Raw genomic sequence first — 27,414 nt, forward strand, 5'->3', positions numbered from 1 at the left:
TTCTGTTTTCTGAAAATTTCGGAGACAATTGCCATTCTGGGTGAGACTGACTATCTTGCTGAGCCTTTCCTGCGGGTATGGAGAATATTTGAACATTAGACAAAGCACATTTTAGGTACGTTAATACCAATAGCATGATCGCATTATTAGTTGTTTACAGGAGCAGATGCAGACGAATCTGCATCTGCAACTGCACCTGCGCCAACCTCTGGAGAAGAATCTTCACCAATTTGGAGAGTCCGGGCTTGAGCTTGTGTTTCAATTGCAGCCGTAGGGATTTCCACGACCGGAACGACTTGTGCAGTGGTTTCCTGGCTCTTTGGTTCGGCTGCAGTCGGAACGTTTCCGTCCCCCATTGTACTTCCTGGGACTGGTGTTTGACTGGGTTGAACTGATTGAATTTCCGGCTGAGAGATAGCTTGATTTGGGGCCTGAGTCGATTCAATATCCTTGACAACTTCTTTTTCGCGACTTGGATCTTCCGCAGGCTTTAGGGCGAGATTTTCTACCTCGGCTGTTTCCTTGGGCATTGAGGTTTGAGAAGCGGGAGCTGTTTTTTCAACTACCGTTGGTTCTGGCTTTGAGGCTGAGACTGGCAAATTGTCTTCTTTCTTTAGTGGCGTAACGGGGTTGACAGCTGGAGCCTGACCACGGCCCCATTCCAAAGTTGGATTGGCATTGTATCTATTGTCGGAGATCTGTGCGGAATCCAAAGAATCTTGCGCATTGTCTCCATTCGCTGAGGCATTTGCTTTAGTAAGATCCTGATGTCATCAAGTTAGTGATGAATTCGTATCTAAATTTCAATGATCAGAGGAGCACTACTTACTCTGCGGGCTGGTGAAGAATGTGCAGCGCCTGGTGAACTTTCAACTCCTCTCGGATTTGACGATGGTTGGGCAGCCGAATCTTCTCCAATGTTGATGCGCTTTGAAGAGCCTCGAGAACTTCCCTTCCACCAACTCCCCATGCCGACACCTCTAATCTCTCCATCACTCAAAACATGATGTGCATCTCCATCACCCCTCATGTTGCTTTCTTCCATTTCTATGTCCTCTCCGTTTCCATGGTCCATAGTTCGCTTCCCATTTCCATTCATTTGTGTTTCCAGCCACAACTCGCGGTCTCGATCAACTTCCTGGTATTCTCTATCCATGTGATGTTTCATCGCAACATTCCCGCGCTCCATCCCATTAACTCCTTCAACCCACCTAATGTTCATGATCAAGTAACTCAAACCGTCGTGAGCACGGGTATTCTTGCCTCCCCATTCACGACTCTTGATACCATACCGGATCGTGCTAAAGTACTTATCAAGACAACCCAAAACAAGCACTGTAACATGAAGATCGCGATTGTTACGAACTGGCATGGGACCTCTGGCAGGAGGGCGATCAAAAAACTCATCCGGTCCATCAGCCATCGTGTCCAGCTCTGGCTCTACAGATATTCCTTCATCTGCTTGATAAAGATCTAGAAGTTTGACATCGACATCTTCGCTCCATTTTCCGCAAATCCAGCCTTGGTGAATTAAAGCCGCAATTATGTCCGAGTCGTCCGAATAGACATCAGTACCCCATAGATTTTTCCGAGCTGTGATCTGTGCTCTGCTTGGCGGCTGAAGATGAACACGGGAAATCTTAACTGTAAACGTGCAATTGATCAAGTTCTCGAAATTTGCGCTGCTCCTATTCGTGCCAGCAAAAGCGCGATTATATGGCACTTCGCCGGTAGAGTCTGAGCGGTATAATGAGAGATTTGCTTGGTAATATTCACCCCCAAGATGGCAACGAGGGTGCTGTGAAGCATCATCAATGATCTCTTGTGAGTGAACTAGATATTTGGGCATGTGGAGATGGTTGTTCATAGGAGGAGGAACTTTTGGTCCTACGGAATTGTGATTTGGTCCTGCGGAATGGTGATGGTGGTGGTGGTGATGATGAGAATGTGGATTTGAGAGATGATGATGCGGAACAACAGAAGTTTCTCCGTGTGGTGGAGATACATCACCATTGGTTCTTTTGACACTTTTAAAGGGTGTTACCGATTGAGATGAAGGTGGTGGGATGTGATCCAAAGCACCGGCGACTCGGTGTTGGTGACTGAACACGTTAGATGGATCATTTAGAAAACAGAATGTGGGAATGTGAACATACGTATGTCGATGTGCACCGTGTTTTGTACGCTTGCCTCTGCCATTGGGAGTTTGTCGTCCAGTGCTGCTATCGTCGTCGTTTCTATCTTCCTCCTTGAGCTTACGGCGTCTACCAAATGGACGAGGTATTGTAGAGCTACCATTTTCAATAGGCGAATTGTGAGCAGAAGGAGAATCGAGATCTTCACGGCGCGAGCCAGAGAAAGGCAAACCACCAGTAGTAGATCCCGCAACAGGACTAGATAAACTCAAAGCCACTCCACTTCCAATGCCAGGAAATATCTTACCAAACTCACTCTTGATACTAGGTTCACCGGCGGGACCAGGTTGCTGTGACTGTGCACCTTGTACAGCTTGAGGGATAGGTGAGACTCGACCTCCCCTACGGTTGTCTTGAACACTCAAAAGTCCTCTTTGGTTCTGATGTTGCTGCATCATCTGAGGTGGTGCTTCTTCAGCCAATCTTCTTTGCGGGGAGTCATGCTGCGGGTATTGGGGATTAGGTGGCATTGATCCAGCAAATGCGGATTGTTGAGCTTTGACTTCCGCTCGTTGTCTTGCTGCCGATTGATGTTCCTGTTGCTGTTGCTGCTGCAATCTGTCCTCAAATGTTTGCTCAAAATGAGGCCCTGGACCCGATGCTTGTTGCTGCTGAGAATGTGGCGGGTAATGAGAGACATGAGCGTAACGAGGATCGCGTTGATCATGATTAGAGACAGGTTGATAAGCAGGGTGAATACCATACTGAGGAGCCGCGCTTCTTGCCTGGTCGTAGACATTGCCATGCTGCGCATAAGATGGTGGTGGTCGCTCATATGGCGTTGGTTCAAACCCAATTCTTTGTTGTTCATGTCCAGGACGTACCCAAGCTGCTTGTTCACGGGCATCTGGTTGACGACCATAAATCTGGGGATGATTTCTTTGAGACATTTGGTGTGGATACTCCCCGTGCATGCCCGGTCGCGCCTGTTCCTGCATGGCCATAGCTTGCTCCCGCTCTGAAGCAGACCTCTCCCTCTCCCTCTCCCTCTCCCTCTCCCTCTCCCTCTCCCTGTGATTCAACATCATGGCTGCTGCTGCTGCTGATTCCCTCTCCGCCCTATCCCTCTCTCGCTCTCGCTCCCTCTCTCGTTCTCTGTCGATGTGCTCGAAGACCGGGTCATGTCTACTGCTGAAACCACCGGGTCTTTGGTGAATCGGCTCTCCTCTAGTTAAGGTCTCCATCCCTCGAGGGTCTTGCTCTCCTCTCCTGCCACCAAGTTGTGGTTCGCCATGAAACGTAGAACGATCTCCAGGGCGAGACGTTGAAGAATGGTATGTCATGGGCTGGCTGTTTGGTCGCGGAGGCATGTTCGTGTTGCTACCTCTCATGCTTTGCGAGTCGCGCCGATCGTCCGGGTGCTGGGTGATTGGATTCTGAGAGGGTCTGTGACCGTAATGCTGAGGAGTAGCATGTCGATGATCAGGCGTTCCATATTGCCCCGTACCTGGTGGTGATCCTGCAGAATTCGCTCGGTGATCTCGATGTTCGTACCGCGCATCGGGGGTCCGAGGACGTCCAAAAGACGCATAGTCATTTGCCGCCGAGCTAACGCGGGGTGAAGCATGCGTTGCACTGCCATACATGGGAGGTGGTGCCGATGTGGTAATCGGGGATGTGTATTGGCTTGGCATCTGTTCACGAGTAGTCGGTGTTGGACCTCCAAGTAAAGATGAAATGGACATGTTACTTCCAGCCGTGCTGGGTGGTCTATTCAAAGGCGGTGGCAACTCTCGGCTACTTGGAAAACCGACCGGGGGCCCAACAGACACTGGAGGTCCTCGAGGATGTGGTGGTCCATAACCATGTTGAATGGGCCCTTGGTGTTGTTGTTGTTGTTGTTGTTGTTGTTGCGGTGAAGATGGTGGAGGCATACCTCGTCCTACAGGAGTCGAATGCCCAATCGAGGAAGAGCTCGGGTGCCTTGAATGACCTCCCCCATGTAACGGTGGCCCTTCTTGATAACGCGGTTGAAAGTATTGCCCATCAGAAGTTCTTCGTTGATGATCCGGGTATGAAGGGGGGCCACTCGGCGGATGCGACGACGGGGGATATTGTGAAGGTTGTCCGTTTGGCGCAGGTGGAAACGTAGAACGCGCGTATGGAGAGGCCGTGTTTGTATTCCGCGAGAACGGCAGTTGCGGAGGTCGACCTTCCATGACGAGAGGTTTGTCTATGTGCTATGGAGGTGAGAAGCTATTCGCTATTTGAGCTTTGTGGAAAAGGTGGAAAAGGTGGAAGGGGTCGAGAGGGTTCTAGGTCCGAACTAAATAAGGAAAAAGCCCACAGGGTTAGTGCCGGTAATTGTTATCTCCTCTCAAGGGGCGAAATGAGTGAATATGCCACTTACGATCTTGAATGCGGGAGGAGTGACGAGGGTGTTGGATCGAGCAAGAATTGACTAACAAACAATGGACCCCGCTAATCAAGTAGTCGTAGTGAATTCGCAAAGACGTATCTCTTGAGATCTGCCAGTCAAACGGATGAATATTGTGCCACCGATAACGGTCAAAGGGGAATTATATGGCGCAGGGACTTTTCGTTGTGGAGGGTGGGTGTAGAAAGAAGCAGCAGGAAGACTTTTGAGGGTATCCAAAATAAAATGAAATGAAGCCAAATACCAAACAATCCGATATCGATCGCGTTTATTAAAAATACCTAGTAAGTAGTATATTCATCCAGTGGAATATGAAGCATGTTAATATTGAGTGAATTATAATCGAGATTGCAAAACCGAAGCGTGATCTTTCTTTCTTTCTTTCTCTCTCGTGATGATGAAGGATGTTGATGACTTGGAGTGGTGAAGTGAAGTTAGATTTAGAAACCCAAGATCTCGGTGTACAAGAATCTTCTTTTCCATGAAGCTTTGATGATGAAAGTCAAACTAGTTTAATCGATTTTAGTTTGAGTTTTAGCTTTAGTTTCCTTTTTTTTTGATCACTTAGCGTGGACTGGTGGTCTTACTCAATTAGTGAATAATGGAGAAAAGCAAGTGTGCAGATACCGGGATCAACTCACTAATGATCAATGTGAGCTAGGTGATAAGTAGTACTAATCAAGCATGGACCATTCCGAAATAGAATAAGCGGAAAACCCCCAGGGGTGGGCGTGCTCAGTGAGCTAAGTATTTCTCATGTATTTCTATGAATCAGTCGACGGGAATTTCCACCTTTTGTCTTTTTTTTTTTCCCATGAGATGATGCCTGCTGAACTCCTGACACCTGTAAGCCAAAGTGACGCTAAGATGGAACGCTAGATTCGATGAAGATTAGACTTGAGCTTAAATCCTCAAAATGGGGTAAGAAACAAGGGCACTAGGATTAAATCAATGAATTTGTTTTTTTATTGTTGTGATTGTTTACTCCGTAAAAAAAAGGTTTTCATGGAGAGAATTATCAAGTAGAAATTGATTGAAGATTGATTACGAGCAGAGATTTAATCGAGATTTAATCGAAATCCATTATTCATGAGAGCACTAGTACTAGACAAGTATCTTTCTATGATCTAGATCTATCAATCGAGGTAACTAACCTACTTGGGTAACTTGTAAAGGATACCTATTGCATTTCGTCCCTTGGCATTTCCTCCCTAGGACCCCCAGACAGGCAGGTATCCCTTCCCATATGTTTCTCGACCGCACATACCCGTAATGTTGACATACACGCTCCCTAGGTCCTTATGCTCGCTACCTTGCAGCTTATCTCCCCAGGTCGGTATGTTGGAGTTACAGCTGACGTCCTTTCTTTCTTTGACGATAGAAGAGCTTGGATATACCTACAAGGTACCTAGGTAACCTTATGTAACTTCATTTGAAAAGGATATCGCACTCGTTATCAATCTGTCAAATGTACTCAATAGTAAATGGCTAGATACGGGAAAACGACTACGACTATGTATCTATCAACTAATATGACTATCAAATCAATCTCCAACCGATCGTGCCAACCAAAACCTAATAAACCTAAATCTGCTCCAATATGCAAGCCAAGTACCCGCTCATTCTTCCCTTCCAATAAAGCGCGTCATCAATACTCTCCCCTCACCATTATGTAATCTTACATGTAATAAGTCTGAAACACATATCAGCAAACAACACTGCATACATATAAACCTACATACATACTTCATACTTCATACTTCATACTTCATACTTCATACTTCATACTTCATACTTCATACACACACTTCATATACATACCTAGTACCTACCTATCTAGACAAACACAAAACACCATTCATGCCCCTCAAAAAAGAAAAAACATCCCATCCCAACAATCCCCCTTTCTTCTCACTTTCCTTACCCGAGCAGCGAATACCTACTATTTTACATTCACTACTCGCTAATCAGGAGACCAAGATTACAACTTGGTTCCTGAATACTCAATATGTTCGCCAAGGGTTGAGTGAATGTCTTGTTTCCAGCCACGTTCTATGTTGTGTGTGTGTTCTTTGAGGGTGAAGAAAGTGAATCTTCATTGTCGTGATATGACATGATATCATTTACGAGGTAGAAACTTGACCTCCGTTTTCGGGGTTAAGAGGTGTACATAGAGAGAGGAAAGAAAATGGTGAATAGAAATAAATACCATTATCATTATCATCTCATCTCATCTCATCTCATCTCATCTCATCAATCTGGACTTCTTACTACGAGACTACAGTACCTACCTAGTACTCACCCACTCATCAATCTGGACTTCTTACTTCCTACGAGACTGCCTCGACTGCCTCACCAAATACAATCCGGACGGAAAATGTGGAAATCCCGATCATGTACCGGTACCTGAACATGCCACGCTGACCCTTGCTCACTTGTCCACCCATTCCCATTAAAAATTGAGACCATGATCACAGCTTTCCAAGGTTCCAAGCTTCCAAGCTTCCTTGTGCTTGAGAAAACTACTAGGGAGAGATACGACACTTCGTAGATAGATACCTTATCGCTACCTTATCAACCGTCAACCAAAATTCAAAGACATTCAATGTGAGACATCATATACACATTTTGCTTTGCTCGTCCTATGCACAATTTCAACATTTCATTTCTCAATTTTACTCGACATGACATGATATGATTATCATTCAACGGCAATGAACAGATCTTCTTCATCTACCCGTCTATCGCTTCCACTCCCCGGCTCCCCAGGATCTTCATGGGCCATGTATCGAGCGAGATTTGCGGCTATTTTTCACGGCGCAGATACGTCGGTTCTGATGGCTTTTTGGTTGTTTGGTAGGTAATCAGGCTTGCATTTGCGCACGGCAGACTGAGTCGCACAGCGATTCTTGGGCTGATGGTTCTACAGGTCTGATCAATAATGTTTTGTATGTGATTATTTTGTCGGCGGCCTTGGATTTGGTTGGTAAGTTTGAGTTGCTTCCCCTTTTTGACTTGATGCGCAATCGAACTGTATACCTGGATGTTTGGGATCGCACAGTATTTTAGTCACTAACCCATCATATAACAGGTCCTGATATCCCGAAATCTGTCGTTTTACTTGCAGATGTTCTACCTTCTTTCGTCACTAAACTCGTCGCTCCATACTTCATTCATAAAATTCCTTACTGGATACGCATCATTGTCTTCTGCTCCTTATCCTCGGGGGGTATGCTCCTGATTGCATTAACTCCTGACGACAAATCTGTATCGACAAAACTATTCGGTGTAATACTTGCGAGTCTCAGTAGTGGTAGCGGAGAATTAAGTTTCCTAGGTCTCACGCATTACTATGGACATTTCAGTCTGGCAGCATGGGGGAGTGGAACAGGAGGGGCAGGTTTAGCAGGAGCTGGATTATACGTCCTTTTGACAACTATCATTGGACTGTCTGTTAAGATCAGTCTTCTGGCTTCTGCTTTCTTGCCTTGTATAATGCTTCTCTCCTTCTTCGTTATACTACCTCAAGGACCCTTGAGAAGAGCATCTCTAAGGAAAGATTACAACACACTCCCTGGAGAAGATTCTCTTAATCAACCTCTCACGAGTTCAGATATCGATGATCTACCACCTGATTCAGCAGCGGCTTCTCTACTTGCACCTGGTCCGGCCATCGCATCAGAAGCCTACTCCTCACACTCTCCCCGTCCCTCTTCTCCGGGATTATCTCATCATGAACCGAAATCGACTTTCCTCTATAATCTCCACCGCGCCTCCTCTCTTTTCTTTCCCTACATGCTTCCTCTCCTCCTCGTTTACATAGCCGAATATACCATCAACCAAGGCGTCTCTCCTACTCTGCTCTACCCTACTCCTTCCTCGGGAAATCCTTTTTCTCACTACCGCTCCTTCTATCCCACATATGGATTCATTTATCAACTCGGCGTTTTCATTTCACGCTCCTCTACACCTTTTTACCGAATCCACAATCTCTATATCCCGTCATTCCTCCAGATTGCAAATCTTTTCCTCCTCATCTCGCAGGCGTTATGGTTCTGGATCCCAAGTGTGTATATCATCTTTGTGCTGATTTTCTGGGAGGGACTTCTCGGTGGAGCGGTGTATGTCAATACGTTTGCAGAGATTATGGAGAAGGTAGGAGAGGCAGATAGAGAATTCAGTTTGGGGGCCACGAGTGTGAGTGATAGTGGGGGGATATGTATAGCAGGGTTTGTGGGGATGGTTCTGGAGGTTGGTTTGTGTGAGTGGCAGGTTGAGAGGGGGAGAGGGTGGTGTAGGATGACTTAGTTAGGAAAGGGGAAAGGGGAAAGAGGAGGGGGAGATGGTTAGATTGATAGAGGAGAGGGGGGGAGAGAGAGATAGAGATAACTATATGATGAGGGGGTCACCGGTGTTAGGGATTTTACGTTTTATACCACGCATGCATACATAGATACCTTTCAATTCGAAATTTTGTCACTTGTTCAATAATTGTTTTGTAAATTCGTCTTGATTCCTATCTTGCTACTTCAATTCTGTAAACTCCTTATTCGCCAGAAACCTATACATAAACACAACCATATAACACAAACATCGACCATCATCCATCATCTGTACACATAGTCATCATTATCATTCCCCTCAATACTAGACATGGAGATAGATTCCTTTTCAATCTCAATTACTAAGCATCCAACTGTTATGTTATCAAGGGCTTAGATGTGACTAAACCCCCAATATCCACTTAGAGTTACACCCTCCATGTACTCTCCCAAATCCAATGTTAGTTCTTCAAGTATATGGCCAATTGAATTATAGTGAAAAAGGAGGATGAGGTAAGATTCAACAAAAAGACTACAAAGTGTGAAGTGAGAAACTAATAATAGCTTATGCATCCCTGTGCCTCTCAGCCTTTAGATCTACAGCCCCAGCCATTCTAGAATACATGGCACCTATCAAAAAAGTCGATAAGCAAATGTGATAATGTAACATCAAGATCAATTGCATCCGTGTGTGCGGTGCGGACGGCGCTGCTTGGACAGATGCGATGAAACGACTATGTTTGATTAAATAAAAGGGTAGGTGAGGTAACGTAAAGGTTAATTGTCATCTTATATTTTTACTTTCATTCTCCTTTTTTCGTCGTGCTTTTATTTTTATACTTTCTTTCTCTCCTGATCCTTCTTTTTCTCTGTTATCTGTTCATCGCATTCGAGAATTATCAAAACCCTCACACATCTTACGGTATTCAAAATGCGTTCATCATTTCTGCTTCTCGTAGGCGCAATTACATGTATGCGATCAGCATGTGAAGCTGCTTATGTACCAGGAGCAGCTTTCGATCGATTCTTTACTATCTGGCTCGAAAATCAAGTGCGTTCTTACCCTCTTCTTTCATTTCCCCTTTATATGCCTCAACCCCCTAACTTCATTTTAGGACGACTCAAAAGTCGAAGCCAATGCGGATATCCTCAATCTCACCGCACAAGGCATTCTCCTTGAAAATTACTACGGACTCACTCATCCCTCTCAACCAAACTATATCGCATCAGTTGGCGGCGACTTTTTCGGTCTCAATCATGATGAATTTGTACGCATACCGCATAATGTGACGACGGTGGTGGATCTTTTTGAAGATGCGGGAATTACTTGGAAGGGGTATTTTGAGGGAATGCCAGGACCGGGATATATGGGAGAGGGAAGTACTGCACAGGATGGGAAAGGATGGGATTATGTGAGGAAACATAAGTGAGTTCATACCCCGAATTGCTTTTCAATTGGATAGTCTGCCTCCACGGCAGTGGCCCTCGGAGAGCCAGCGAAGCGTCATTCTTTTCAGGGAAACGATCACAAAAACCAATGCTAATTAATTCGATTGAATAGTCCTTTTGTGAGTTACGATAGTATAAACACAAACGGTACACGACTTCAAAATCTCCTCTCCTTGGACGATTTTTCCACGACCGTCAAAAGCAATCCATCCTCTTTACCACAATATGCACACATATCCCCCGACATGTTGAATGACGGACATAATACTTCTCTAGTATATGGAGCTAATTGGACGCGATCATTTCTCACTCCTCTTCTTCAAAATGAAGCATTTATGAATAATACTCTCATCCTTCTCACTTACGACGAATCAGAAACCTATTCCAAACCAAATCGGATATATTCCGTACTTTTAGGTGGTGCTGTTCCAGCAGACAAGAGAGGAACTGTTGATACAACCATTTACTCGCATTACAGTATCCTTTCCACCTTACAAAACAACTGGGGTCTTCCGAATTTGGGTCGCTACGATGTTGGCGCCAATGTCTTTGACCTCTGCGCTTCGAAAACAAATTATACCAATATAAACCTCAATATGACAATTCTCAATAACTCTCTATCATACCCCGGATTCTTAAACAACGATCCCGCAAAATGGGCACCAGTCCCCGTCCCGAATCTTCAATTGATAGGCGCAGGCGGAAAAGGTGTAGATGATTACACACATGCCGAATGGGTTAGTGCTAAATCAGAAAATACACCATATGATGGAAGCGGAGAATTTTTCGACGGCGGAAATGGAGTGACTGACGAGCGAAAACCGGTATATGCAACGCAAGGAGCGAATGTGGTAGCCACAGCCACAGTAGCACAGCCATATAGCGCGACGGCGACACCTACTAGTGCTAGTACAAGCATGACTAGTGCGAGTGCATCGGCGAGCGCGACAAAGGGGAGTGGAGCGGAGAGGAGTAGAAGTATAGGAATGGGTTGTGGGAAGGAGGTTTTGGGATTGTTGGTTGCGTTGGTTTTTGCAATTGTGGTTCTATAGATTAGATTTGATGGGTTGTTTGTTAGAGGGTTCATGGGATGTGCATGTATATTATTAGAGGAGTTTCTGGGTGTATATTTAGGAATGAGTTATGATGGGTAGATACCAATGGGGAATGGAATTTTAGGTTGGTTTTTGAAGGGGTGAGCTTAGTTGCGCATTCTTGGTCGCTGAATGAATGAATGGTCTTTGAACAGTCTCCGAATATCTTGATCTTGAAATCTTGGTGGTTCTTTTCTTTTCCCTCAATGTTGAAGTTTGTGTGTGATATTCCTTTTTTAGGAATTGAGATTTGTTTCTTGTCTTGGTCTTTGCCTAAGGGCGCGTTCGGATCGATTTTATTTTTATTTGATGAAATCTCTAATAATGATAAAATGATAACGATATTTGAAATATTGAAGCTAATGTATTTGAAGTGATATTGGGACATGCGAAGTTGAGCTCAAAATAAAGGAGTTATCGCTTTTCTCAAATATATTCGTTCCACAGCACCTCAGAGACTGCTGTAGATCACTATATGAGAAAGGTTGATGCATTTGTCACTTTAAGATTATTAAACTCAATAACTTTATTACTAGCTTCAATATTCCAAGTGTTCAGTTCAAGTTCAGCTATATATTAGATCTTATATATGGATGGATATTCAATTCAGTTTCACTATTGTATTTATTCGGCAAATACAATACAAGATAAGGTTAGGCTAATATTTCTAATATATCAGGTAGGTCTACTGGTAATATCGAAAGGGAAAAAAAAATCAATCCGAATATATTCTATAATCTGGAGATATCGAAATAAATTTAAATTATATATCTGGAATTCGATTTATCAGACCTTGGTTTGGTTTTCTTTTGTAATTCTATAGTTCTATGATTTTCTGATGTTTATATAGATTTGGAGTTTTATGGTTCTCTGCTTTTGATTATCTGGTTCTTGAATTCTATGGCTCCCTCATTCTATGGCTCCCTCATTCTCTGCTTCTCTGTCTCTCTGGTTCTCTGGTTCTCTGTCTCTCTGTCTCTCTGTCTCTCTGTCTCTCTGTCTCTCTGTCTCTCTGTCTCTCTGTCTCTCTGTCTCTCTGTCTCTCCATCTTTCTAATTCTTTGTTTCTCTCATTCTCGCTAGCGCAAACATCTATTCCTATCTATTCCTATCTATTCTATCTGTCGGGATATCGATCATGTGATCAAAGAGGGCACTGTATTAGCTAGCGTCGCGCTAGCGCTACCCTATATTAAGTACTAGCTTCCCATAGATAATAATGATCAAGAACGAATACAACCACATAGAACTAATAAGTACTTACACTTATATCAACCAAGTTGATACCAACACTATCCTATCCCCCCTTTCAAGATACTTTCTCTCGAATATATTGAGAAGGCCGTCGCAGCTCTTTCCGTTGATCTGTAGGTCTATAGATCCGTAGGTCCGTAAGTTTTTGAGTCTGTACCTAGGTCTGTAAATCTTTCTTCCAGGGCCCCGGGGTTGGCACTTTAATTGAGGATGAATGAGGATGGGGCGGTTTTGGAATTTCCGGGATATTCATGTTTTGTTGATATTTCGATTCGATCCTAAGACGACCGATCGGGTCGGGTTGATTAGATTTTCTTCTTCTTCTATTCCGTTTTTCTTCTTCTCGAGCTTGACGTATTAGTATAGTAGTGCTATTAGCGTATCAGTGTGTGAGTATGTTAGTGTAATAGTGTAGTAGTGCTATTGTTTCCTATAGCTGGGTGCTAGCAATTGAGGTACTGGTTGTTATAGAGACTCTGGTGGTGGTCGAGGTTTTCGTGTATTCTTCAGATTTGAATTGTGAGTTGGATTGCGTGAGTTGGAGTCTTTGATTTGTATCTTCTTTTGAGGTGGAGTAGGGTTATAGATATATACGCCTAGATAGAGTAGATGCTTGATGGTTCTAGGGCGATGGTTTTTGAGTCTTGAGTTTTCGTCTTAGGCCTTGATATCTGGTGTTTGGTGTCGGGTGGTTAGTATAAGACGTTCAGTACTCTGTACTCAGTACTCGATACTCGATACTCGATAAGAAAACTTAGTCGTAGTCGTAGTCTCATTAAGAATATCCTAGGTACCTAAATAGTCGCGATCGTCTGCTTCGAATTAGGGAGTTTAGTACTGAGTAGGTTGTCGCTTGTCGCTTGTCTATAACTTTATAGACAGGTTTCGTTTGAGCTTACAGGCTTTGTTTTTCGTTTTCGTGAATTTGTCGTATTTCGTTAGCTTGGGATTCGGTATTCGCAGAGTCGAGTGTAAGTGCCTATAAGATTCGTAGCTTATAGATTATAGGTTATAGTTGGTGAGTTATAGATAGATAGATAGTCTTTCGATTAATCTTCTATTAGCTTCGTTGATTGCGATATTCTTCTTATTTTCGTCTTGTCGGCTTTTCTTCTATAATACTTTCGTAATAGTATTCTTATTCGATCGTTAAGAATTATAAAAAGTCGACTTCTTATTTTCTTATGTCGCTTCGCTTATTTTTTAAGCGTCTATCGCTTTTAGATCTTTTTCGAGACATATCGATCTTTAAGTCGAGTCATCGATTCGATTCGTTTCGTCCCGCTCTTTTTATCTTAGTCTTGAGATATAATCTTTCGATATCTTATCTTTTATTAGATAGTCTCGTCGGGATTATTATCTCAAGTAGTAGATACGTCTATATTATATCCTATATACTCGTTAGAATATATATTGTATACTCGTAGTAATATAGAATATAACATAGGCGCTAGAAAGCGGTTTTAAGATCGATAGTCTTTCTCTTATAATTTTATAGGTTTATAGTTCTTACTATCTAAACACGTAGAAATAGATAGTGGGCGTAGATAGTCGTATGTTCTTATCGAAATAAGTATATATGCGGACTTACTTAACCTTTAAAGTTAAAGCCGATATATCGTAGGGTTCGTATCGATTCGTTGGTCGTAGTTGTAATATCTTAGTCGAGATATCCTTTCGGTTTCGATCTTCGATTCTCGATTTTCGTGTAATGTTTGCTTAGTGGCGGTAGGTATAGCATATGCCCCTATTCGAATCTACTCTTATATTCTTGATTAGTAATTCTAACTCCTCTTAGACTTGTATACTATACTCGATTTAGTTCTCATTCTCTATTTCAGGCGTGCTTTCTTTCGATTCGTTGTCGTATACTTTATCTTCAATTTTTCTTTTCGTAGCTTCGTAGTTTTGCGTTTTCGTTTCTTCTTCGTATCATCGTGTATTCGTATCTTCGTATCTTTATGTTTCCGTTTCTTCATCTAGTCGTGTATTCGTAGGTTCGTATATTCGTATTCGTTTCATTTCTTCGTTTCCCTATATACCCCTATGGAACCTATTGGCTCTATAGGCGTATACAGGTTCTGTGTACCCTGTATATCCTATGTATTCTGTATACTATGTATACTCTATACGTGTTCTATGCCCTGTATTTCTTCCTGTATACCCTGTATACCCTGTATGCACCCTGTACATCTTATATGCCCTGTATTTTCTGCCCGCGTACCCTGTATAGCCCAGTATACCTCTCCCTATATACTCTAAGATACCCCTTATAGAACCTATAGACTCTTTGAATCTATAGGCGCTATAGGCTCTATGCTCCCCGTATTGCTTTCTTCCTTAGATACCCCTTATAAGACCTAAAGACTCTTTGAGTCTATAGGCTTTATAGGCTCTATGCTCCCCGTATTGCTTTCTTCCTTAGATACCCCTTATAAGACCTAAAGACTCTTTGAGTCTATAGGCTTTATAGGCTCTATGCTCCCCGTATTGCTTTCTTTCTCTCTGTCTTCTTTTCCTCCTCTTCCTCAACTCTACTTCCATCGCTCCCTCCCGTATACCCATAGACATCTCATTTCTAGATTCTCCACGCACAATGACTTTTGTCGAAAAAAATAATTTCCGACAAATGATTTGCACGTATTTTTCTTATTGATGAGACCTTTTCCCCTTAAGACACTCATGCTTGGAGTTTCAAAGGCCGAGATGTGAGTGCCTCACCGGTAGTTATATCCTTGACTCTGTTACTCACCGGGGAGATACATCACTGACCTTATCATTCACCGGTAGTAATGTCTTCGATTCTATCGCTCACCGGAGAGCAATGTCATTAAAACCAATACTCACCGGTGGTAACATCATTGATCTCCTTACTCACCGGAGAGCAACAACATCAGCCCCATTACTCACCGGTAGCAAAATGCTTGATCCCGTTACTCACCGGGGAGCATCATCATCAATCTATCACTCACCGGGCGTCCGTTCTCTTAGATTCAATCTTCATTCATCGGGAACTATTTTTGTATGAGAACTTGCTTTTTAAGGGAGGGTTAAGGGAGGGGGTGAGGAGTAGAGGAATATACGGATTGGAACTTGGAGAAGAAACGGTGATGAGGAAAATGGGTGGAAGGAGTTTTGCAGGACTTGTATGGTGAGCTTTTCATTTTAGCTTTTCTGTTTGGAGGAGGTGGTGATTAGTAGAAGTTTGAAGAGATAATCAGTTGGATGTATGGCTAATTTCAATTCTCGAAGCTCAGCTATATACATAGAAGCTATATACCGCAGAAGCTTTGCATGTCAGCTCTTCCTGTCTTCTCCATTCTCCTCATCCCATCCTACCCACTCACCAACCCCCTAGGTCTCAACCACCACCCCCCAATAACTCCCGCACACCCCGCCATACAACAACCTGTGTAAATAACCATATCCCTATACCTCTCAACTCCATATCCCCCAAGCACCACCTTCTCCCCCAACAACGTCCCACTAATCGGACCAACCAATACATTTCCTACTCCCTGCAAACAAATGAAAATCGAATAGATACTCACCACACTCCCAGGATCACTACAAATCAACTTCCCCATCGCTACTCTCATCGTACTAAATCCGTATCCAAAAAACCCATACACGACTCCATACGCAATGAGCAAACCCATCGATTTTGCAAAGCCCCAAAGTAGCAATGAGGAAATCGTCGCCATGATTGTACAACCCACCGCAAGAGCATTGACGGAGAAATTCTTATCAGATAGATAGCCGCAAGCGAATTGACCTGCGACTTGCGCTACACTCATGACTGCCAAGATTGCAGCACCTTGCGTACCACTCAATCCGATATTTGTAGCGAAAGAAGGAAGATAAACCCCTGGGTAGAAGAATCCCATACCGTAAATTAAAGTTGCGGATCCATAAATGTAGAAGAGTTTATTTTTCAGAAACCCCCAATTTGTGCGTGCCAATCTACTGCGTTCACTAGGTGGCAATCTCCCTTTCAAAAGCGGCAGCAAAGGAACCGTCAAGATTGTAATCCCAACTGAGATAATCCTCAACGCAGTCTTATATCCATATTTCTCGAGCAGAAATTGAATGATAAACGGCATTCCGGCTCCACTCACTCCACTCGCCGCACTGATGAGTCCAAACGCCATCCCCTTCCTCGCAATCCACCATTCGTTTATCATGCTTACGATAGGATATGTGAGGGTGAGGAATCCGCAACCGTACATTACGCCCTGGGTCCAGATTAATCCCTGTACCGAGTCGCAAAAGGAACCGGCTACGAGTCCCAGGATGCATATTGGGAGCCCGAACCAGATTTGATGGGTTTGGTGTTTGGGAAATCGTTTGGTGAGGGAGGCGGAGAGAGGGGCGCCGAGGTAACAAAGACCTTGGGAGATGGTTCCGATGAGGGCGATTTGGGATTTGGAGGTGGCGAATTGGGGGAGTGTGAAGTAGTAGTCCTGGAAGACTCCGAAAGAGATGGGAAAACCTTGGGTGGTGTATGTTAGTTATTTCTCGGTTACGACTTGATGTAAACGTGATAGTAGGACGAGTGAAGAGTATAGCGAGAATCGGTGTAACATTCGGATAAAGGAGAAAAGGAGAAGAAAAACAAACCCCATAATATCGCCTCGAATACAAATGCCGCGATCAACAATCTCCAAGCTGCTGGTCCCCCATCTACAGGTTTGAGTTGTTGATAAACTCTTTCCGGATCCTCCGCTTGGAGTTCTACTTCGGTGTCGCTTGTACTACTAATTCCCTCTCCTACTCTTCCGGCATCTGCATCTATATCCGTCGCGTTTGCTGATTCTAGGTCTTCAACATTGGAATTTGTGGGCGGATATGAAGTTTTATGGTTTTGGTGCGGGTTATCGAACAATTGAAGTTCTACTGGTATATTTGTTTGTATCGCTGAAGAAGATTCATTGTGATGGTGAGAGGTGTGTGACGTCATCTCGGGGACCCAAATGAATTTCTACAATCTCATAGAGTTAAATGGATTGAAAGGTATTGAAGACTACATTTGATTTTTGAGGATTGACCTTATCTATATATTTCCATGCATGATCAACTGATAGTGAAGCGTGTAGGGTTCCGATGACGGCAGGCATGACTAGAATGGAGTATTTTTCCGCATAGATAGCTTTATTTGTGGAGTGTTTGTAGGGCCGACAATATGCGTGGTGGAGTTCGTGGGGATGATGATTAATTGACATTGACACGCCCTTCATGAGTAATAATTTTGTTCGTTGGTCAATGCGGAATATTTAGCGAAGGGGTTTATGGAAATGTTTGATATGTAATGTAGAGTTGTATTATATTGAACTGTATATACCCTCAAGTCTCGCTACACAACAAAAGTAATATATCCAGCTGTTCTCTACACTTTGTATGGCTTGTCATAGATGTCCAAGTATCGCCACATCTAATCCCCTCCCTGCTTATCTCATCCAAAGCTCTAATTATAATTCGAGTCGAGAGTGCAATGCTCAATATGCCTCATCACTTCCCGTTCTTCCCTCCAAAATTCGCTACCCAAAATAATTCATTCTTCCATCGTACTCCAGAGTTTCCCAATCTTTAAATCGCTCAAATAATTCGAATCATGTACTCCTCGTCTTCCCCCACAAATAACTATAACATTGTATTCCTTATAAACTGCATGATGTGGAATACAATTTCGCTCGCTTGCAAATTAAACAATTTGAATCATATACTCCTCGTCCTTCCCCAAAAAACTATAACATTGTATTCCTTCTAAGTTGCATGATGTGTGATAAGATTTCGCTCGCTTGCAAGTTCTTTCCAAAAGGATAGGAGCCCTTAAGCTATCTATACACATAACTTCGTTGATTGATTAGAAATGACACCAACAACATGGGTAGATTGATACTTACTTCAATTTGTAACAATAAATTGACGATAAAGCAAATCGATTTAATTGTTAACCTTCAATCCTGCTTCCCATCATTTGCGATGGTTCTTTGTCATTATCTGTCTCGTAATCGGTCTCGTCATCCGTCTCGTCATCCGCGTCGAAAGCTATCTCGTCATCTGTCACCTCTTCCCTCTCAACACCCCACTCAATATCTTCATTCCCTCGCAATACCCTCGCCCATTGGTAGCCTGCCAAAATTAAGTAAACCCTATGTTGGTGGATGTAGCCTTGGAACAATTCAAGCGTGACTGGGTAGATAGCACATGCGTGAATCAATGTCTGCTCTATTCCTATATCCAAAGCCAAGACGTCTTGTCCTAATTGGATTCTTTGCTCAACTAGAGCATCTGCGTACGAACACATGAACTTGATGTCTCGCTCGAGTATGAGACTCGAGGCTGGAAATCCGGGAACTTGGTCACTTAGAGCTTCCTCGTAATTTGGCAAATACATTTCTTCTTCGTATGATGGCGGTGTTGGTGATTGAATTGCCTCATTGAGGACATCCGAATGCTGCTCGGTTGAGGCGACGTTTTGCAAAGCCATCGACATGTTGACAAGCGGTTGACTATAATTATTGCTGGCGGGTGAAGATATATTGGCTGTTTGTAATAGTAAAGTCCGAAAGTAATTTTTCGTCAGATGATAGTATGCTGCGAGTATTTGAATATCTGATATTTTGGATGATAACAAGTAATGAATCTGGATTGTTGATTGACTGGGGAAAAAATTTGTGCTTTTAGAAGGAGAAGAAAATTGCTGTGATACTCAGGAGTTTTTATATGAAGCGAATTAAAGCTAGGGCATACTAAGTAGGTATTTGACCTCGAGTGACAAGTGTTATCTGATGGCTGACTATTACTACTAAATCTCTTTATTTAGTAATAGGTAACATTAGACTGCTTCTCGAGTCTTTCACCTCGATTAAGCTTTTAGTTTAATGTCTTTACGTCACATGGAAACGGTGCATTCATACATCTTGAATTATTATTAGTGTAACGGATGATAGCCGTATACCGAGATTGAAAAGTTTGACGATGAAATAGTAATGAAGGGATGAAGGTGACAGTCAAAATATGAATTCATATAGAAGACACCCTTCGAATCGTTGCTCGAGTACGTGACTTCTATGTTCGTTTTAAGTTTTCCCCAGAAATTCGTTTTGGATATCTATTTATCTACTTGTACCATCCTGATGCGAACTAAGAATATAAACTATCATTACGCTTATTCACGGAACACATCTTTCTTTACAATGACATCAGTTTTCCCTTCAATTCGCTCTCTCTTTTATCTTCTTGGCCACATGTAAAAGCGATTTTATCACTCTTCAAAATGAGACATGTTGATAAAAAGGGGTTGAAATTAGATTTGAAAATGTGTACAAAGCTTTTTATTTGGAATGACTTGATTGGGACTTGAAAACTAGAACTTGTGTTTCTAATATTCACATCTTATTCTTGCTTTGTATCGGGAAATTAACGAAAAATACCATAGGAGTTCAGCTGGCCTACCTAGTAAATGATCTAGCTCGCCTAGTAAGTGATCTAGCTCGGCTAGGGATGTCAGATTGTATTCTTAGGGGAAACATGATTGCTCGTCAGGTGAAAAAGATAAGAATCTAGCAGATGAGATAACAGATTGTTTTATGAATAAGACTGTCCAAATGTTCCTTATGATCGCTATGAATTGGAGAGGCATATGAAAACATACAACTAACACACAAATGAAGCATTGAAACAATCAGTGGGTGATTCTACAAGTAGGAAGCATCATTCAGTACATGAAAATCCATCCCGTTAACTCTGGATGAAACTAAGGATCAAGCAAGAAGACATTATTTGCAGATGTGCAACAGGATTGAGCGTTAGAGTAAGTCGTTTCATCAATATTTGACGGGGGCGGGGAAATGGGGCGATTAGAATGCACTAGCTTGGTAGCATATTTCCCCGGGCTCTGGCAAGTTCAAGAGATGGTTAAAGTCCATATTGTATGCACATAATACCAAGTCTAATCAGAACCTCCATCATCGCACTTGAAATAATCATGCAACCCCCTGTGCTGTTCTTTTTATGCAATTCACAAAGTCCAAAGATGATCTATAAATTGATACAAGTTCAGGTAATTTGGTATCTCGCTCGAATGGTCGACATGCAACAATCGACTTAACAGGTCAAGGATTAACAAACTGGGTGGTACGAAACGGATAGACTGCTTCGGGTGAGGCATTGAAAATATACTACTCGTCCTTTGTATTCCTGAGAACTAATGATCTGCAACTGCAGTCGTAGATGGAAAATGAAATCCCAACCGGTTCAAATATGGTAGCGACTACCACTGAGCTCAATGCAGATGCCAAGCCATTAGGTACTCAAGTCTTAATCCTATAGTGACCGCACTAGAATGAAACCACTTGGATTATATCTCGTGGATACCTAACCTTGAATACAGAATTATATGACGAGCCACCTGGGATCAACTTAACTCGGGACAACAACAGTCAAAGTTGAAGACCACAACCTAGGGGGTTTATAGGTAAACAGAGGGTTTCGCAATTACAGCCAGAATTTAGGCTCGAAGCTTGGTTAGCACGATGACTTCAGTGAAAGAGGGCATTGGATTAATCTGATTGTCCTGCCGCTCAAGCATTGATAGTGGTTCAAGAGCTATCGTCTTTACTTTGTGCTGTTGATATAGTCGCTGCGAAATAACTCCATCATTTGTTAATCATGAAAAAGGTGCGTGTGAAAAGATGGGACATGAATCCATTTGGGTGTGTATAGAAGTAACAATCCGTCACATTCGAAGTTTGTATAACGAGCCTGCATGAGATGAAGTAATTCAAATTTTGTACGGGGAATGCCGTGTAAATGATTTGTTCCCACCCTGCAAATGAGGGAACTTCGCGGGGTACATAAGTTCATATCAATATCTTCACTTTACTCGATATTGAAAACGAATTAAGATATGTCAATTCTACGAAGGGAGTGATGATTTTGATATTATTATCCTATTAATTTCATACTTCTTCATACTGGACCTTAGTTTGCGATGCCATATTCGTAATGTGCTGTTGCAAAACGGGGTTGTATGTCTGAAAATCTATGTTGTCTGTACGAATATGTTATATAATCTAGCTACCAAGAGCATTTAGGTTTTGATAAAATTGTCTCAACTGTCCCTCGATTGGTTGCTCAAAGCTAACCAGTACCTGTTTCTAGCTAGCAGCGTGGAAGTGTTTCTTTACTCACCAGACTGTTACGAACGAGAGTGATATAGCTGAAACCAATACGTGGAGATTGAACTCAGGTTGAGCTTACTGAGCTGGATGGAAGACGAATCGAACTTGCCAATTACGGAATGAGTTGAATCTACCGGAACAATTTTATCAAAACAGAAAATTCAATCTTTTAGAGTTCTTGAAATAGAGCTGTTCCTTGCGGTAGTGTCCTTGGCTACCAGTAGCTTCGGGTATAGTACTTCTTACTTTCTTGGATGGGGGCATCTAGTCTTGATCCGAATCAGCTAGTGGAAGTTAAGAGTACTGCTAACTTGGATGAACTGAGGCCCTTCCGAAGATAAGAAAGAGAGATGGGGAGTAGCTGCACCGCATTCCTTCCTGTTCAATCAGATATACAACAAAACTGGTTATTTTCTGGCCGAGGTAATTGGAATTAGGTAAGTTTTTTCACTGGAAGATCATGACGAAGTGCTCAAGTACCTAGCTCTGACTAGCTTGGCACTTGTTCATGTTAGTGGGTTTTAGCAAATGTGGGATACGGCTGTGGGATATATATATATATATTGAGCCATATCACACCAGATTAAGCATCTTCATAAAAATCCAACACACAATGGACCCCCTCGAAGATGGATTTCTGGATCGCTATCAGCGTGACGAACAAGGTGAATTGTCCAATCCAAAAAAATTATCCATTTCAGACCCAGTTCTTCTGGTGGGACGAGTATCTATCCAATCACAGATTTTTAAACTACCTCGTATACCTAGCTCAACATTTATTCGGAAGTTCATGCCCGGATCTACCTTATTAGCTCTCACATCATCGACTGTTTCTCAGACAATTCATTTAGGAGGTCTACCCAAGGAAATATTTGGTATCATACTAGGACATTTACCCCCATCGTCAGCTACGTCGCTAGCACTCACCTGTAAAGGATTTCTCGCGGCGGTAGGAAATGACCCTTTCAAGGCATTGTCGACGGACCGTTATGAAACATATGTTCTCCTATGGCTCATTGCAAAAGACCTGCCCCATCAAAGTGTCTGTCATTCTTGCAATAAACTCCATAACAAGGACATTGCATTGAAACTTTATCGAGATGGAAGAAACGTATGTGGAGAATCTCAAAAGAGGCCCAAAGCTCTGAAGTGCCGATTAGACACTCGTTTTGACTGGCACTACAAGGGGTTGTTAGATGAAGATTTCAGTCCAAGGATTTTCAACATGGCTATGAAGCATTCGCTCCACAACCCAGATTGTGAGAAATTTTTGGTTGCACTTTCTGGAGAGCGTATAGCTAAGGGTTATTGGCAGGGGTGGATCAAAGAATCCCAAACAGATTGTCGGATTCTCCGGGGATCCTTCATTCATCGTACTCAGATGGTTTGGATCAAACCCACGGTTAGTCGAATGCCATTCGGTTTGGCTATGGAACAATGTGCTCACACTGTGGTATGCTATGTGAACGGGATGGTTTGTACAAGGTCCTACGGTCTCTCGCGTAACGAAGATGATGCAGATCCACAGAGTCTTCGGTTCGATTTGGACTCTCCAGAGATGACTTTGAACTTATCGAAGTGCCGTCGTTGCTCTACACAATGCCAATTGACCTTGAAACCCCTGGCCATGAAAGGACCGGGAATGGCAATTTACATTACTAGATGGGTTGATCTGGGATCCGGTACATTAGACGAGAAATGGCAAAGATACTTTCAACGAGGTAGATTTGAATTCGGATATCAGCAGCAACCAGATTCGTTATTCTTGTCTTCGGCATTCGAAAATGACGGTGGATTTCGAAGCAAGATAGAGGATCAACGCTATCCATCATTCTTCCATTCTCCAGTGACTGAGAACTGAGAGACACTATTATACGTGGACTGAATGGTTATTTGGAATATTTTGTGTATTTTGACCGTTCAACGGAGAGGACATGAGGTGCAAACGCCATGATCTCTTCCACAATCACGGTCATGATTAGTCATCACTGTATCATCAAATACCGTGGTTTTGATTCGTCGTCACCACCAAAATGTATCAGTGATTCTGTGCCGCGGGGTAGTTTTGGACCAAACAGATATTGATAGGATTTGAACATGCAACTATTTTACTTAAAAAATATGATTGTATGTAGACAATAGATAGCTACTCTGTGTATCATAGTTACTATTACCTATCTAGGTATATATCTGGGTAATTTCATCAATATTTAATATTTAAAACCCCCTACATCGTTTTTGATAATGTGATGAATTCCAGACCTATGCCCCGCCATTAACCGATATCCCTACATCGTACACGTCCCTGTATCGTGTACGCTTTTTTAGTTTTCAAAAATATTAATATTATTATCTAAATATCGCGATAATATATCTTCAAAAAGCTATATAAAGCTTGTACTAAATTATATTAAAAACTAAGAATATCCTAAATATATTCAAATAACTTATTTATATAAAATCGATTATATTACATTCTCAAAATGATATAGAGACAAAACCATTTTCTATAAGATAGATTATATCAATATATATCAATATCTTTTATTAGAATAGAAAAAGGTTTTATTAAATCAGATTAATAAATTAATACAAAGATTTATATCTCCTACAAATATTATAATTAGAAATTTAATAAAAGAAATAAGAGGATATTATATAAAAAAAAACTAAATAGTCAATTTTATTAAATAATATAAAAATTATATTCAAAATTGATATTTTTATTATATTAATAATTTATATATTAAAACTAATAATATAAATATATTTGAATACTTTTATAATTTTGTTAATACTATTTTATATTATTATTAATTTATATTATTTAAAAAAGCTTTTGTTAAATCCTTTTTTTTATTTATTTAGTTAGTAAAAGCAATTATAAAATATAATATTATATTAAAAAATATATATAATTGGAATGAGAAAGAATTTCTGATTAATTTTAGAAGAGTTATAAAAAGGATAATGAATGTTAGTATATATAAAAGAGGTAGAGTTATTAAAATTAAGCAAAATGAATCAAGAAAGTTTATTATTCTTTTAGTATATATAATTTTTAATAATATAGTTTTTCTATTTATTTTAATCTATAAAAAGAAATCAAGTAATCTATAAGATATATAGATTAATAAAATGGGTATAAAAGATTAAACTTATTTTGGAATCTCAAGTAATAAGTAATTATTTAATACTTTTGGGCTTAATTGATTTATAAAAGTTTTTTAATATTATATATATCTAAAAGCAAGTAAAGAATACCAATTATTAATTATAAGTAATTATTATAATTATATCAATATAGAATTTATATCAAAATATAACAAATTGAAAATCATATTATTGATTCTATCTCTTTATTCTATATATCAATTATAATTATTTGATATAAACTATTTCCTTTTTCTTTCAATAAATTATGATATAAAATTCAATAATTGAATATATAAAAACAAGGGTTTAATTAATATATTGAAATACAATTTTTGGATTATTTTTAAAATGATTTGAACTCAATCTATAATTTCATAATATATTATAATCCTTTGAAAAAATGAGCATTTATTTATTTAACAAAAAAATTATTATATTTAGTATAAAGCTAAAAAAAGCTTTTATATTATTTATATCAATATAGCTTATAGAAAATAAAATTAAGATATTATATATATCAAAAGCTCTATATCAACTTAAATTAGAATTTCAATGAAATCAGAACTCTAAGATTATTTTGAAGCTTTTTAAGATTGCCTTTACTAATACAACTAAAGCTGATATTCAATTGTATAGAGTAAAAGGTTTAGAAAAGGTTTTAAAAATAAAATAAAAATAAAAGGATTTATTTCAAGTATTTAAATCTTATAAAAAAGAAGGCTAGTAATACTTTTTTATATTTCTCCTTTTAGATTAAAAAAGCTAGAATTATTTAATTAAAGAAGAAGCTTGTTATAGAGTAGGAAAAGGAAACTAAGATATAGGAAAAGGCTAATAAGAAAACTAAAAAGAAAAAAAAGATAATTGAAATTAAAAAAAGAATAGTACAAAAGAAGGTAGATTATCAACTTGCAAGAAATACTAAAAAGGAAATTAAAAGAATTTGTAAATCAAAAGAATCTTCTATTAAAAGAGATTTAAAGCTTTAAGAAAATTTATATATTATAAATCTAATATCTAAAAAAACTATAAAGCTTTTTAATATAATAATAATAAATAAATTAATAATAGAAAAAAAGGAGAGGGTTATATAATCGAAATAAGATTAATAGATCAAAATTCCTATAAGATTTAAATAAAAAAGTTTTAAATATTCTTTTTTAATTTATTATATCTTATTATATTCTTAAACAATTTATAGCTTTATATCTTATTAAATACATTTATTATTAAATATTGAAATTATTGTAGAGTGAGTTTAATGTCAGGATACGGGTAAAGACTTATATTGTATTATAAAGGTAGAAGAGCTATGAAAAAGTGAGGCCCTACTTATAAGAAATAGGGTATACTAATAGTCTATATCTAAGGTATAAAGGCAATTATAGAATATATAATTAATATTATGATAGTATTCCTTACTTAAAATAATCAGTTTATAATTATAATCAAAATATTTTAATTTCTATTATTGAATTAAAATAAATCTTTTTAAAAACAATAATTAATTAATAAAGTTTTTTAGATTTATTTTGATTTTATTTTAGGGATATATTTGATATATCTAATATAAATATTGATAAAGGATTAATAGAATTAGAAGTAATAGATCTTTTAAAATCTATTTAAATCAATAAATTTGATTTATTTAGATTTATTAGATAAAAGACAATAATTATATTTTTCTGGTTGTAAAAATCTTTAATAAATTATCAAAATACTAAATAATGTTTTTATTTGATTTAATAATAAAATCCGTTTTTATTATAATAATCAAGGATTTTTTGGAATTTTTATTATTTAATTTCTTTATATATTTTATTATTTCTTTTAAAAATTCAGTTTTAATTTCTATATAATTTAGTAATATTAATAATATTTTGGTTTAGTAATTCTAATAAATAATAAAATGGTTGGAATAATAAATTATAGAATACTAAAAAAATCTTGAAATTAATTAAAAATTGAGATAAATAGGTATATTTATAAATCTTAAAAACTTTATAGAAGCTATTCTATTTATTATTATTTTTTTTATTAAATAATTAATTTTTATATTCTTTATATTTATCTATATTTTATTATTTTTTTTATATAAAAAAGTATTGATATAGATTTTGTTAATATAATCTTTATATTTCTAAATTAATTAAATTATAAATATTTTTAATTTAGTTAAAATAAGATTAAATCAATCTACAATCTTATTAGCTTTAAGAAACTCTTATTTTTTTTAATATAATAGATTTGGTAGAATAAATATAAATGGTTTAATATCAAAATATAAATAGAAATTATAATTAATGAAAAATGGGGATATATTAATAATTTCTAATATAATATTATTTAATATAAATTTTATAAATAAAAGCTAATTAAACTA

At 39.5% G+C, this 27,414-nt stretch overlaps 6 protein-coding genes across 6 annotated transcripts; 3 read left to right on the forward strand and 3 right to left on the reverse strand.

Annotated features, from left to right (window-relative positions):
• Window positions 1-146: 146 nt before the first annotated feature.
• Window positions 147-4,354, reverse strand: EAE97_011917 (uncharacterized protein; the record flags this gene model as incomplete). The annotated part of the gene is made up of 3 exons (XM_038882431.1): window positions 147-764; window positions 830-2,102; window positions 2,157-4,354. The coding sequence occupies 3 exons, from the start codon at window positions 4,352-4,354 to the stop codon at window positions 147-149; spliced, it is 4,089 nt and encodes a 1,362-aa protein (XP_038726731.1).
• Window positions 4,355-7,286: 2,932 nt separating this feature from the next.
• EAE97_011918 (uncharacterized protein) lies at window positions 7,287-8,880 on the forward strand (the record flags this gene model as incomplete). The annotated part of the gene is made up of 3 exons (XM_038882432.1): window positions 7,287-7,428; window positions 7,502-7,558; window positions 7,664-8,880. The coding sequence occupies 3 exons, from the start codon at window positions 7,287-7,289 to the stop codon at window positions 8,878-8,880; spliced, it is 1,416 nt and encodes a 471-aa protein (XP_038726732.1).
• Window positions 8,881-9,825: 945 nt separating this feature from the next.
• EAE97_011919 (uncharacterized protein) lies at window positions 9,826-11,395 on the forward strand (the record flags this gene model as incomplete). The annotated part of the gene is made up of 3 exons (XM_038882433.1): window positions 9,826-9,945; window positions 10,010-10,320; window positions 10,456-11,395. The coding sequence occupies 3 exons, from the start codon at window positions 9,826-9,828 to the stop codon at window positions 11,393-11,395; spliced, it is 1,371 nt and encodes a 456-aa protein (XP_038726733.1).
• A 4,630-nt stretch (window positions 11,396-16,025) lies between these two features.
• On the reverse strand, window positions 16,026-17,650 carry EAE97_011920 (uncharacterized protein; the record flags this gene model as incomplete). Its single annotated transcript, XM_038882434.1, has 2 exons — window positions 16,026-17,182; window positions 17,311-17,650. The coding sequence occupies 2 exons, from the start codon at window positions 17,648-17,650 to the stop codon at window positions 16,026-16,028; spliced, it is 1,497 nt and encodes a 498-aa protein (XP_038726734.1).
• Window positions 17,651-18,640: 990 nt separating this feature from the next.
• EAE97_011921 (uncharacterized protein) lies at window positions 18,641-19,180 on the reverse strand (the record flags this gene model as incomplete). Its single annotated transcript, XM_038882435.1, has 1 exon — window positions 18,641-19,180. The coding sequence occupies one exon, from the start codon at window positions 19,178-19,180 to the stop codon at window positions 18,641-18,643; it is 540 nt and encodes a 179-aa protein (XP_038726735.1).
• A 3,308-nt stretch (window positions 19,181-22,488) lies between these two features.
• Window positions 22,489-23,736, forward strand: EAE97_011922 (uncharacterized protein; the record flags this gene model as incomplete). Its single annotated transcript, XM_038882436.1, has 1 exon — window positions 22,489-23,736. One exon carries the CDS (start codon window positions 22,489-22,491, stop codon window positions 23,734-23,736), a length of 1,248 nt encoding a protein of 415 aa, XP_038726736.1.
• Window positions 23,737-27,414: the final 3,678 nt, after the last annotated feature.

Source organism: Botrytis byssoidea, assembly GCF_014898295.1.
Source record: "Botrytis byssoidea strain MUCL 94 chromosome Unknown BBYS_044, whole genome shotgun sequence".
Taxonomy (NCBI): domain Eukaryota; kingdom Fungi; phylum Ascomycota; class Leotiomycetes; order Helotiales; family Sclerotiniaceae; genus Botrytis; species Botrytis byssoidea.